Source organism: Pristis pectinata, chromosome 3 (assembly GCF_009764475.1).
Source record: "Pristis pectinata isolate sPriPec2 chromosome 3, sPriPec2.1.pri, whole genome shotgun sequence".
In the NCBI taxonomy this organism is placed as follows: domain Eukaryota; kingdom Metazoa; phylum Chordata; class Chondrichthyes; order Rhinopristiformes; family Pristidae; genus Pristis; species Pristis pectinata.
Genome location: NC_067407.1, coordinates 45,267,888 through 45,282,320, shown reverse-complemented (window position 1 = coordinate 45,282,320; position 14,433 = coordinate 45,267,888). Strand labels below are relative to the sequence as shown.

Here is a 14,433-nt window from a genome sequence, read left to right as displayed (position 1 = left end):
TGAAACAGGCCACATTTTAAATCTGATTTTGGAAGGTGTCCATTTGAGTAATAATTCTTGTACTGAGGGTCTTGCAAAATATTTTCCTGTACAACCTCATTTCAATACAAACTCAGAAACCAAACAAAAAAGCCATAAGAGCCAAATAACAATTGTCACCCAACAAAATCTGACATATACCAATATTTTAGTGACCAGATAATTAAAAAGTGGTTTTGCTTAAAGAATAAACATCAGCCTAGACACCAAAAACAAACATCCAGATATGCATATTGTGTCTTGGAATTTTACATCTGTCCAAATTAAAAGGTGGCACCTCCAAGGAGATATGGCACTGGAGTTTCAACATGCACTTTTGTGCTGAAGTATCTGGAGTGGAACCCAAATCCATTGCTCTCTGACTCAGAGGTAAAACTAAGAACATGCATGATGAAATTTGGATGTAGCCAAGTCCAAAACCAGCTACCACCTGTACTGACCTTAGCAATGGCTACCACAGAGGACTGTCACAGGATTGGGCTCCCAGGCAACGGGCAGCTTGCTGGTTGGGGAATTACTGGGACATTTTCTTGCTGTCGCCTTCTCCTTTTCTTTACTCCTAAAAGGAGCTCTTGCTACCCAGCCTACTCTCCCTTCCATCCACCCCTTGCATCACCCCACCCTCAAAGTATTCAAGGGACGGCGGTGGAAAAAGCGAGCAGAGAAAAACAACAAAATACTAAACCTATGAGATATAAACTGAAAACCCGAGCAGTTTCTGTCAAAATAGTAACTGATGATGGAAAACACACGGCATTTCCAAGAGGAAGCAATGACAGTATGATTCCATAATTTCAGTATTTAAACATGTTCCAGATTGGTAGTAAAAGGGTAAAACACAGAAATGGAACACAGAACAGTATTATGTTCGTAACTATATAGTAGTACATAAAACTGCACATCTGCCTGTATGTGGTCTATATCCCTCAATTCCCTGCCTGTTTATGCATCTATGTAGATGCCTCTTAAACGTTGCTATCATATCTGCTTCCACCACCTCCCCTGGCAGGGCATTCCCAGCACCTACCACTTTGTGTAAAATAAACGTAAATCTCCTTCAAACTTTCCCCCTTAGCTTGAATCTATGCCCTCTAGTACTTGACATTTCCACCTTGGGGGAAAAAAAACTCTATCTACCTTATCTATTCCTCTCATAATTTCATAAACTTCTATGAAGTTGCCCCTCAGCCTCTGACACTTACTCAACCTCTCCTTAGAGCTAATACTCTCTAATCCAGGCAACATCCTGGTGAAACTCTTCTGCACCCTCTCCAAAGCCTCCACATCCTTTCTGTAATGTGGAGACAAGACTGTTTGTTACTTGCTGGACTCTAGGATAAATTTTAATTAATAGAGAGAATTTAGTAACAGAGACAAGACAGGTAAATGCAATCCCTGCATTACGGGGGGAGGGTTTGTGTTCCTAGAAAACAGCCTGTATCGCAATTTTCCAAAACGTGAAGACAAATTACCTGTGCATTCATCAAGAAAGGGTGGAGCAAATTTTATTTTTATTTTTTTGTAAGGGCAGATTTCCGTAATCCAAGCAACCGTAAAGCAGTGTTCACGTGCATTAGGAAAGGCAATATTCCAAATAAAAATACCAACTCATGGACATAATCCACTTCACAACAGAATGTTTTCAAAAATATTTCCTTTTGAGCAGAAGCAATCAACCATGTTCAGAGAGACAGCTATTTGGAACCATTGATTTCAATAATCAAGATATTTTGTGAACATATCCCCAGCTCACCGAATTCAGTCCAATGGTCTGTAGATGCATGGTATAAATTAGCAAATAATTTAAGAACGAGAAGAAATTCAGCAAGGAAAGTAGATGGGAACTGCGAACTTATATATGCAAATTTGAGTACACCACACATGACAAGGCTGGATGAATGAACTACGCAGCTGGAACAGATGTCACAAAATTGAGGGGCATTTTGTAATTTACACACAGATCGGTCTGATGAACATACAACAATGTATAAACAAATTGCTGTTGATTGCTGTATTGCTAATTCCCTGATACAAAACCATTTGCAATTTTCCAGTTACAGGTCAACATGCAATAAACTATACAAGAAAATGACATGATTAATGTCAATTTGTGAACAATTATAAGAAACTATTGGCCCACAAAGTTTCATGTGGATATCAAAATATATAAGAAAAAAACATAAGTCAGCTTAGCTTTAAGCACCTGTGCAGGTGGTCCCAGTTCTGGAGCTGGAGGTTGAATAGTTAGTCTTGGAGGAAGAGGATGCGGTGGTCTCCTTGGTGATCGTCGAGCTCGTGAAGCTTGTCTTTCAGCAACTGTCTGTTGCTCTCTTGGAGCTTCTGGAGTGTATGACTCTGTAGTAGTGACACAACCTTCACCTCCAGCTATTGACAAAATGTAAATATTATACTTGTTGCTGGGAAATTTTAGCACATTGTACTATATTATAATTAATTAGATTTTCTAAATTGCACATTTTGCAAAATTAAAATTATTTCATGGTTGAAATTTCTATGCTAAAAATACTTGGTGAAATAAAAAAAATGCCCACTTGATACAAGATCTGAAGCTACACAAAACTAACCACATTCTTTCTTCTCTAGAAGTATGTAACACAAATAATGACATAACATTGCCCAATACGCTAAATCTATATATTCTAACATTAGTGACCAACATCGCTGTGTGCACAATCTTAAAAGATTGTGAGGGATTTAATTCTACTCTAAATGAGACAAGGACAAAGGACAGAAATGGTTGAACTGTTGGCATTCCCTGACATAAATAACAGGAAATTCTGAAAGGTGATTCTGGAGTTCAGCTGACTATTTGCTTTCACCGGGGGATCTGCCTGCCGAACCTACACCAGAAGGAGGTTGGACTTGGTGCAGGTTCAATGACACCATTCATTTCAAAGGTATGAAACAGCTGCAAATGACAACATTTCAGGTCATTCCTAGCTGTGTTTTTAAAAGAATTGAATTAACTTGTATGTTACCAATTAAAGCATTTTAATTTTTCTGAATTATTTTAATTGCTTGATTAATTTTTAATAGATAGGAATGTTGAAAATTGTTGAATGTCAGACTAACTAGTCATTAAGAATGTCATTCAAACCAGCTAACAGTAGTTAAGGCTGGGAGCATGGCCTAGTCAGCTGCTGAACAGCTTATATTCAGCATTCATGTTGGCAGGACTTATATAAAGTCCTCACCATACTATTTCACTTACATCCACAAGGCCCTGGAGATCCTCTTTAATGAAGGTGGAGCTAGCTTCATTTTATGTGTAGGCTTAGTGGGTAATGAGCAGTGCACATCATATCACTGCCATGAAACTGGTCTTTCACAGCAAAAGTTAATGCTTCATTGGTACTGTTGGATATTTTAACAAAACCAAGAGACTGATAAATGAGTTAATTTAAGAGGCAAGAAAGAAATTTTACACAAGATATGTCACAAAAATCACTCAGTAAAATATTTAAATACCAATGCTTTTTATCTGTACTTTACATTTTACCAATCAAGTTCTGTTTTAAGTGCCAGGAATTTACTAAGACTTACAATTATCCTCTGAGATTTGAGTACTTTCTCTTGTAGTTTGCTCGTCTGCACTAGGATCTGTCCCATCAGCAACCTGTGTGAAAAGCAGTCTTGATTAAGAATGTAGAGGTTTCAGCAAACATCAAGCAACAGGCAAGCTGTGAAAACTTAACTTCAGCAGCAGGAAAACATCACCAAACATTACAATGACCTAAAAAAGGCCAAAAATCAAAGTTAATTCCCAGATCATACCAATTTAGGAAGTGCTTCAAAAAAAAAATGAGACAACTAGCTGAAAGCAGATACTTTTTCCAGCAAAACATTGAAGTAAACTGCACTCAAGGAAATGTTGCATCCTTTATAGATTGCAATATTTTTTAAATTCACAATCATTCCATGAGGACACACTTCTTGGTCTTTCGCAGGTGTTGTTCACCTTCAAGACACTAAACGCAAGTTGCCAAATACCATCATATCACTTCTACCTCTACTACTACTTTACCAATAGGACCATTTTAGCCATTCAAACTCTCGCAAACCAATGCCTTAATAAAATGTTATTAACAGGTCATCATGCAACAGCTCCGAATTACTGGCTCCCACACCAAGCCCTCTCACCGAGTGGTTAAAATATTCCAATTTCACCCCAATTCCAAATAGTTCGCACATAGCCACCCCACAAGGAGAATAGTTATTACCTGGCCTATGACAGGTTGAAGCTCTTAACTCCATAAACAGGTGCCCTGGCCCTCTTTTAAAGCTTGTACAGTAATTGTTCAGATGGAACATGAGAGAGTTGTGAAAGATCAAAGACATAGCAAGTGTGAAAACCTTTGGCACATAAGAATTCAACATTAAGCTTTATAGGGTCATCTACCACAGATTTACATAATTTATATTTCTGTGACAAGATTAATGAGTGCAGTGTTTCAAGAAAAAACAAAAGGCTGTCACAGATTAGTGCAAAGATAAATAGAAGAAAAAAAAGAGGCTAGTGGAACATTGACTGTTATTTCAAAGAAGCTGTAATTGAAAAAGTGACGTTTCATTTGTATGGAGCCTTGAGTACATCATACATGGAGTATAGCATTCAGTTATAATCACAAAACTCCAGGAAAAAGCTTTGCCTTTGGTGAAGTAGCTCAAGTTCACAAACAGGAATCAAAAGGTTTCAATGGTGACAAATTGCACAAATTTGCCTAGTTTTCTCTCGAGTCGAGATGCTTGAGGGGTGACTCAAACTGAGCACTTAAAATGATCAGTAAATTCAGTAAAGGTGAGACAGAGAAGAGTGGAGAGGCACTTAGGAAATTAAGTATCTTGAGCCAAATCTTCCATGAAAAATTCTCATCATGACACTTTAGCCAGCTTCAATCTAACATGTGTAGATCTCAAAAACCTTGCATACCTCAACGTTGCCATCATCATAATTATCTTCTCCCTCAGGACTACCCTCATTACTGTCTTCACCATCACCATCCTCAATACCAGTATCGTCATCATCCTCCTCTTCCTCCTCATCCTCTTCATATTCCTCCTAAAATGATTGAGAACAGTTGAGAGAGTCAAACTCTTCAGCTCTCACCATTGAAAGTTACATCTAAAATTTCGAAGCAAACATCTTTCAATAATTAGTTGACTTCCTACATGTAGAACTTGAAAGTCAGGTATTTTGCAAGAAAAACCTGCAAACTTTCTCCATAAGAACTAGTTGAAGACAGGATGCTGGATTGCATTCTAATTCCGCTATTACGGAAAGATTATCCAACTGTGTACAGAGTTTACCCTTGCAAATGATTATTCTTGATTTATAAAATCTTACTATATTCACCCTCTTGTGCAGAATTTAAAGATCTCACAGGGCTTTAAGTAAGGCATTGCACCGACTATGCTGCCCAACATTTAACCCTCAGGAAACTCTGTAAAAGGGTTATCAAACGTGTTGGTGGGATCTTTATGTAAACAGAAGAATAACAGAGTGAATGGGTTCTGCATGGACAGAAGACTGGCTGGCTAACAATGGGCATAAAATGGATTCTTTCCAGGTTGGAAGACATACAGTGAAATTCTGATAATCCAGCATCTGATTGTTTGGAAATCCTGATGGCACAGCATCTGGCTCATTCATCAGAATCTGTGAGGTCAGCTGTGTTTTACTGAGTGTGGAGCTGGAACCTGGATCAGCTCAAGAACACCAGGGGTCAGGAATATGGGTGGGGTTGTGGCCAGAGCTGGGCCCCCAGACCGTGGCAAGTATGCAGCCAGAACTGGGGTTTGCTATTCTTGCATGTTTAAGAACTGAAGCTCAGCTGGTTCTTTCTACTGTACTCCCTTTTAACTTACAAGATTCACTGGAAAATTATACCACTGTGAAACACGTAAAACAAATATGTGTTTTGGTAATGAATAACATCTAATAGTCCAGAAAATCTACTAGTCCTACACCAAAGACCCCAGGGTACCAGACTATCAGAGTTTTACTGTAATGAGTAGTGTCATAGGGATCAGTGCTGGGGCCACAACTTTCTATTAGTTATGACCTGGATAAAAAGGATTTACAATCAATAAATATGCATATAACACAAAGAGAGCTAGGAAGTTAAGTTGTGAAGATGATACGAGGCAGCTACAAAGGAAAATAAAGTGAGCCGGCGAAGATCTGGCAAATGAATCATAACTTGGAGAAATGTGAAATTGCTCATTTATAAAAATACAGCATATTATCTAAATAATGAGAAATTACACAGTGGTGAGATACTGGATCATTTGGCTGTCCTAGTACATGATTCATAAAAGGCCAGAATGCAAGTACAGTAAGTAACTAGGAACGCTAACAACACTATTGAAGGGATACAAAAGGAGGGAGGGTTTGATGCAGTTATATAGGGCGCTAATAAGACCACCTGTGGAGTGCGGTGTGCGGTATTGGCCCCTGTCTTAGGAGAGAGCCAGAATAGGCTAGGCATGTAGTACTGGAATTTAGAAGAGTGAGAGGTGACTTGATTGAAATGGAAGATCCCAAGGGGCCTGGAAGTGAAGAGGATATTTCCTGTTCTGGAAGAACATAGAACCAGGGGGTCACAGTTTATAAATGTTACCCACTTAAAATATATGAGGTAATATTTTTATCCCCATTCAGATGGTCAAGTACCTCTGGAACTCTGTTCCTCAACAGAAGCAAAGTCCTTGAATGTGTTTAAGGTAAAAGGTGGATAGATTCTTGACATGCCAGGAGGTCAAAAGATAACTGGGGTAAGGTGGGAATGTCAAGGTTAAATCAGATAATGGCAGACTACCCTCAAGGAGCCAAGTGGCCTCCTGTTGCTCCTAATTCACAGGGCTGAAAATGGATTGCCATTTCTCAACATTAGAATAGAGACACAAACATACCCAGTTGTTAAAATACCGATGAATCCAAAATAGGATTCACATAAAATTTCTTTGGTGCAAGGAACAAACAATAATGATTAACCTAGATCCAGAAGAAAAACCTTACCAAAATTTGGGAAGGCCATGATTGTTTTTCAAAGACAGGTAATTCACAAATCCATTAAAGCTAATAAATAATTCATTTTTGTCACACATTCTCACTTCAAAATGTCCACTATTCACAATAAAATGCTGCTCAAAATGTGAAGCAGGTTGATGGATCTACTAAGCACTATTTTAATTCAATCCCATCCAGCTTCATAATGTTTACCTGCTCTTGGTCCTCTTCATTGTCTGGATCTTCATCACTCTCAATAATAATGTATTCAGTTTGTGTCTGAGAATTTTGTGATGATTGAGTATTTTGCTGATGTTCCGGTGGTTGGGGAACCAAATCCAAAGGATGAGAAGTCTCTTCATTATCTTCCATCAGTTGAGAAGGTGGGTATTCTTCAATGACCACCTGCAAAAAAAAAGAATAGAAATGATTTTCATTTGGCAAATTACTAAGACTGCATTGATGGGGACAAGCAACTTCATTGTTAGAAATATTATATAAAAGTACACTCAATATACAAAATCTTTGATTTTTTTCATATATATGGTTACATGTGTTACCTGCTTCTGCTGTTATAAATTCTTATAGCCAAGTTCTTTATATTGTGGCAAATTGTCAATGCCAAACCTTTTGAAATGTTTTGTCCAGATGTCATCTTGTCAATTAGCTTGTGAAAGCAGTTTCACTTAAGTATACTTTATTCTATAGATTACTATTTTGTCCATTAACATATCCCCACACATGGGCATCCTTCCTGCCAATCAATTTTTTCTACAAAGAGAAGGCAATGGTGCAGAGATCGCAGGTTTGGAAGTGCCACTGGAGAAATCTTGGTGGGTTGCTACATTCCATCGTGCAATGTTTCATTCTGTTCTATGTCGACAAAGAGGTTACTCTTCTTGCCTCACCATCTCAGAATCCCCCTTCAGGCCTTTACACTTGACCCCTATTTTGCTGCAGAAAGCCTGAGACAATTGAATCTAATTAAAAAACAGACTGGGCTCTTATCTGGCCTAGGGGCATTGACGGTAAATTTCTTTCTTGAAGCACTGCAGTTAGCGTGGTGAACATACTCTTGTCGTGCTTTTTGATCAGGAGGTCCAGGTTTATGGCCCAGTGAAAATGAAGGAGGGATGATTTACTTGCAAGTCAAAGTGACACCTGTGACCTCTATCGCCTTCACTCTTTGATTTGTGGAAGAGGCCTTGTGCAGGGAATCCAGAGCATGTTAAAAGTCATATGCAGCGAGCAAGCAAGGTGTGGTTGTTGTGGAGGGAACTAGATATTCAAGGTAATGGATGGTGTGTTAATCAAGCTTGTTTTGTCCTTGATGTTACAGAGCTTCTTGCATGGTTATCAAACCACACTTCCAGGCTGGAGGAGGAAACTCATATGTATATATATACACATACATACACACACACACACATACATACACAGCGTAGTAACAGACCCTTCCGGCCCAACGAGTCCGCGCCCATTTTAAACCCAAATTGACCTACCCATATGTCTTTGAGAATATGGGAGGAAACTGGAGCACCCGGAGGAAACCCACACAGACACGGGAGAACATACAAACTCCTTACAGACAGCAACGGGAATCGAACCCTGATCGCTGGCGCTGTAACAGCGTCGCACTACGCTACTGTGCCTTTCTTTCTAGAGCAATAAATGTTAGCCTAGCCATTAATAAATTAATTATGAAAAATTCAGATACGTTTTGTAGACAATGATGGAAGTGTTTTGGACAATCAAGAGGTGGGTTTCTCTGAACAGAAATGCCAAGCTCTGATGTGTTAGTATTATCAGAATTTTTGTGGGTGGCACATCAAGTTTCTGATCAATGGGGATTCTCATGTTACCGTGGAAGGAGAATTTGACAATGCTGTGGAATAGTCATACAGCATTGTAGATGGCCATTCAGCCCACCACATCCATGCTGGCCAGTGGCCAGAATGTCAAGGAGAGGTGGCTGTTAGACTCCATTGTTCAAGACTTCTTGGGCAATGAAATGTGGGTGCTACACATTAACTGGAATAAATATTACAGATGTGGGCACAGACTTCATTATCCAAGGATAATTTGAAGGATACAACAAAACCCCTGCCATATATGAGATAGTTTTCACAAAAGCTCTTGCACACACATCCCTAATTATGCAATGTAAAGCACAGGGAAACAACGTGCTTAAAAGGCAATGCAAAAAGGCATTTGCTTTTGGGTACAGAACACACAGGACGGAATCCATATCTTTACAAGACTGACTGGTGGTAATTAGCTGACCTGGGTGATAGAGTCCTGTGAATCCAGGTTCTCTGACTGCATCTGCATTTCAGTATCTGTTTCTGCACTTTCTTCCACTTCTTGCATGTGCTCTTCCTGAAGTTGAAATACAGTTTAGTGGCATAATGTTCAATACTGTGAGCATTTAACATTAATTCTACAAAAATATCTGAAAACTCGCCATGGAGCAGAGGCTTCAATGTATATATTTGTGAGAAAGTTATAAATTCCAGCACCCCCCCCCCCCCCCCCCCCCCCCCCCCCCCCCCCCCCCCCCCCCCCCCCGCCCAAACTGTCCTTTTCCAACCCCAGTAAAACTCAGATAATCCACCATCCAACTATTGGGAAATCTCAAAGGTTCGGCATTTAGCTCAGAGTAATGTTTGCCACGCTTCCTTCCCACTCACCCAAGTCCCAGTTCCTGTGTTCCCCTCAAGTGTATTTGGTTCACTGGGAAATTCATTATAATATCATGTAACACGTTAAATAAATGAATTAAACATGTATGATATCCAATAGTCTGGAAAATCTTCCAGTCCAGCACCATGAAGGTCCCAAGTGTCAGATTATCAGTTTTACTGCATTCTCCATAGATTTCATGAACATTTCCAAGCTATATGCCATTCACAGACACCATTCAACTGCACATATTCTGCCACTTAATTAGATTATTGCTATGCAATAGTGCACACTCTTTTATCTTGATACCCTTCCCCCTAATTGATTGGTAGAACATTGCACTTGTTTCACCAATCACATGCATTTAATGGGAGACGTTACCAGATTATGATTACCCTTTGTAGGAACAAATACTCTTGAACTATGTTGCTTTATGGCTTGTCTCTAATTTTATTTTACTCCTTTCTTCTGGATTTCCAAAAACACAAGAATAATTTTCCTCCTCTACATGATTGAATTCTTTCTCATTTTAAACACTCTCTCAAATTATCCCTACTTTGCAGCTAGTTTTGCAATTACATCAGCAATACATCAAGCACCTCACATACCGCTCGTTGGGTAAGTTTCAATTTCTTTGACTGATGTTCCAAAGACTCATCCTGACCATGAGCTGTATTATCTGTACTGGTCTCCTCATCATCTTCACGTTGACGTTTAGACATAGTAGTCGAACCTGAAACTGAAAGGTGACACTTTTTCAAACCATTATTTCAAATTCAAAAAGGTTTTTCTAAGACCTAATAGCCCCAAAACCTACAAGTTCAATCACTGCATGAGAACTGCCCAATAAAAGAAATAGATTTGAGAAGTCATCCAATTGGTTACTTATTAACTGACCAAAAATTGGTGAATTGAGAGCTCTGTGGATTACAGCAGCATTATTCACTTTTCTTAGCAAGAGTTTAGAATTGTTCAGAGTCCCAGTATCAACTTTCAAAAATGTTATAAGTAGCACTGTGTCTTCAACTTAAATTTCCTGTACGGCACTTGTTTCACTCCAGTTTCAATTATGACTTTGAACATCATCGAGATGAAGATCAGGCAGTCCCCACAAAAAGAAAAAAACAAGTGCATTGAATTTACAAATCAACTTTTCAAAATGTTTGTCTGTTGGAAAATAGCTTACCTGGCTTCGTTTTACTACAATAAACAAGTAGAGGCAAATAAAAGTTATTTAAGTTTGGTCACCAACTTCATTGGTCATAAATGAAAAAACGTCGCAATATGCAAGATCTGTCATGTCCTTTTCAGGGTATCCTAATAAATGTTCATTGGCTATAAAGCACTGGGCTAAGAAAGTAGCAGGATCCGCATGGTATAGAAATTAGCAAGATTCGAGCTTGGTTAATAGGGAGAAAATAATACAAATATTTAAGTTAATTTCAGGTTAGCGCCACCTAGTGGGATAATCGAAGAATCAATATCTGGACCTCGGCAAGTTAACATTTAGGTACATTCATACTGGTCACTGAATCCAAATATTCAGAATACAGAAGAACAAAAGGCAGCTTCAAGGAAGGTAACGAGCCTGAAAGGGTTTAGGGAAAGGCTCTGTGATCAAGCAAGACCGTGCCAATTGGAACATAGATTTTTTTTAAAATACATTGAGAGATGAGGAAATATTGGTATTAAGCAGGATCAGGGCATCTTTGCACACAAGCCGGTTACAGTAAGAATTCAGAAACCTTGTAGTAGTCTTTATTACAAAGGGATTGGACCACAAGGTTAACAAGGAAGCCCTACTGCAGTCAGGTAGGGCTTCTGAGAGACCACATTCATAGTATCATGTCCCAGTTTCCAACTCCTAATCCGAATAAAAGACCTTCCATGGAGGAATCAAAGGTACAATACATCAGTTTCTGGGATTAAATGCATTAGTAGAAGAATTTTACCTTATCAAGGGAAGCTAAAATTTGGTGCTTGAGTTTCAGAATGGAAGGTTTGGCTATGCAATCTTAAGTCTAGAGATAGTCAGGAATAAAACCAGAGCATGGTACAGAATTCTTCCCCAACCACCAACCCCCTCTACAACCACACCACTCCCTGCCAAAAGTCTTTTAACATTAAGTCAATTGATACTTCCAACAATGATGGTAATATGATTTTTGTTATTTAAGGACAAAAAGAAATGTGTTGTGAAAGATTAAGAAATAGGGATCAGCCATTGCCTTACAGAATTAGCCAAACAGAAAAAGCTGAATGACTTGCTCTCATTTCTGAATGTCAATATTTGAAAACTTTCAATTCAAGATTAGTAAGATCAAGTTGTCTAAAACAAAAACAGAAAATGCTGGAAATACTCAGCAGGTCAGGCTGCATTTTGAGAGAAATAGAGTCAATGTCTCAGATCAGGTACGAAGCACTGAAACTCCGACCTGAAACATTGACTCTGTTTCTTTTCCCATGAATGTGGCCTGACCTGCTGTTTCCAGCATTTTGTGTTTTCTTTTAGATTTCTAGCATCTGCACTTTTTTTTGATTTTCAGGAATAGGTTGAAGCAATTTTCAGATTATAACAAACTAACCTGTCCCAAATACTGCAGTAGAAGTGGATGGTCGTTCCAATGGGGAGTTCTGCACAACATCTGCTAGGTTTGTTGAAAGCTCCTGATTTGCTGGCTCTACCTGCTGAAGAGTTTGTTGAGTGGGCTGTACAAAAGCTGTTGCTTGTGTCTGTTGCTGCTGGACTGTTAAAATAGGCTGTGACAAGTTTGGGATATTTGGACTCGTTGAACGCACTGTTCCACTTGTGCTACCAAAAACAGTTACGTGCTCCACTGGTCCTTCTGACTGTATGGCTGCTGAATAAAACGAGAGAGTGAAATTGAATACATGACTAGCAACCAACATTGTTTTCCATTAAACAAATTAGATTTGAAAATCATATTTCTCTACTGTGGCAAGCCAATGTGAATATTACACAGCTGCTAGTTTCATAGTGGTTGCTTGTTCCTTGGTTCAATGTTTAAACTAGATACCTTCTTGTGTTTCAACCTGTGTTGTTGGCATCACTGTTGCAGTTGGTGTTGTGGCTGGTCCAGTGACAGTCGCTGGAGTAACCATTGGACGAATACTGGCTCTTGGCGTGGACTTGCTGCCAGGCACTGGCCCAGCAGCTACTTTACTAGGTGTTGCCACAAGAGGAGTCGGCTTGATATTGGCTGTTGGTGGATCCGATGAGCTCGAACTGCATGGAATTTTGAAGAAAGTTTAGTTAATGTTTCCCATTCAGAATTTAATCAATTGTAAATGAAACATTTACATAATGAAAATATAATAAATTTAACATTTACCAAAAAATAACTATGACAGTAAACATACCACAGAAGTGCATTGCAACTACTGAAGCTGCAAGGTTAAGAAGAGGATTTTGTTTCTTTTTAAAGTAAAACAAGATTCCGTCCATTGAATGCAGTTAAATACCATGGCTAATTTGTGTGTTTAAAGAGACAGGTCTTCACTAAGTTGCACTAGAAGTTATTAGAGGCATATGCAACATATTGCTTTATATCAATATTGGATTAGTTTAAAAAATGAGATAGCTACAAATAATAATTATTCTTACCTTCCTCTGTCTGTAGATACTGGAGTTTGTTTCAAGGTGATCTGTCGCTGTGGATCCAGTTGTCTCTGTGGCTCAGAAGTCTAATGCATAATAGAAATATATCATTAAGCTCAAATTGTGTCATTTTATTTTTGTGTATTAAAAATGTATAAAAGGATATGCTGTGTATTTACAAAGGCCATTCCAAAGCATTAATAAAATCATTTCCCCATTATATATTTTATTACCTAAATCACTGGATTTTTATTACATAATTAGAAAATGGAGCAACAGTCCTCAATTCCCAATAAACTCTACTGAGACAGTCACAACCAACAATGTGTATAATGCACTGATGAAAATAATTGACAACACAAAACAACTTGAACTTCCAGGTTAGGTTAAACTCAGAGTAACCTGATACAAAAACAATCCAGAGAATAAAATAGTGTGTGTATTTTTGTGGATGTCACTGATGTGGTGCACTGAATTTTAAGATTTTATTGCAATAAAATTTCCAAGTATTTGGTCATATGTTGAGTACCTCAAAAAAGCATATATATCCTTTTATCCTATTATAAAGAAATAGAGCATCAAAATTCCCTTTCCAATTTTGCCAATTACATTGAATTTTTCTAGTCCCCCAATTCCATCACAGGATCTTTCTCCACATACCTTAATAGTTAGTTCTTGTGGTTCCTCACGTTGTTCATGCTGTCGTTCCTGGTGTTCTTTCAGCTCTCGTTTAAGTCGAGTAATGTGACCATCATACTGTGATTTGAGTGCACTCATGCGGACCTCCAGCTCCTCTCTTTGCTGATCTAAGCTAGTGACACGCTGCTTAAACTCTTCATTGTGCTGCTTCAACTCTTCATTCTCTTTTGCCAATTGCTCCTTCAAACCTAAAACAATCCAACCAGCTTAATTTCAAATCCTATTAAATACTTGAACCATAAGTAAAATATTATTACTCTGCATTCATTTCTGTCTAAAGAAAAAAGCTCAAACAATAAGCTGAAATATAAGCAATATTTCCAGGAGTGCATGAACAACTCTTGTACTGATGAGCTGTGCAGAA

At 38.5% G+C, this 14,433-nt stretch overlaps 1 protein-coding gene across 4 annotated transcripts in view; it reads right to left on the bottom strand.

Moving 5' to 3' along the window:
• tprb (translocated promoter region b, nuclear basket protein) overlaps positions 1 to 14,433 on the bottom strand; it is a 73,579-nt gene that overhangs the window by 10,482 nt on the left and 48,664 nt on the right. For 2 of the 4 annotated variants that reach the window (XM_052013042.1, XM_052013044.1), the window contains exons 34-43: positions 14,031 to 14,257; positions 13,377 to 13,456; positions 12,790 to 12,998; positions 12,337 to 12,612; positions 10,360 to 10,490; positions 9,353 to 9,448; positions 7,283 to 7,474; positions 4,991 to 5,119; positions 3,604 to 3,676; positions 2,243 to 2,424 (exon numbers count right to left, since the gene is read on the bottom strand). In XM_052013042.1, the coding sequence (XP_051869002.1) occupies positions 2,243 to 2,424; positions 3,604 to 3,676; positions 4,991 to 5,119; positions 7,283 to 7,474; positions 9,353 to 9,448; positions 10,360 to 10,490; positions 12,337 to 12,612; positions 12,790 to 12,998; positions 13,377 to 13,456; positions 14,031 to 14,257 (1,595 nt within the window). The remainder of the gene's footprint in view (positions 1 to 2,242; positions 2,425 to 3,603; positions 3,677 to 4,990; positions 5,120 to 7,282; positions 7,475 to 9,352; positions 9,449 to 10,359; positions 10,491 to 12,336; positions 12,613 to 12,789; positions 12,999 to 13,376; positions 13,457 to 14,030; positions 14,258 to 14,433) is intronic. The other 2 variants (XM_052013043.1, XM_052013045.1) reach the window with 1 other exon arrangement.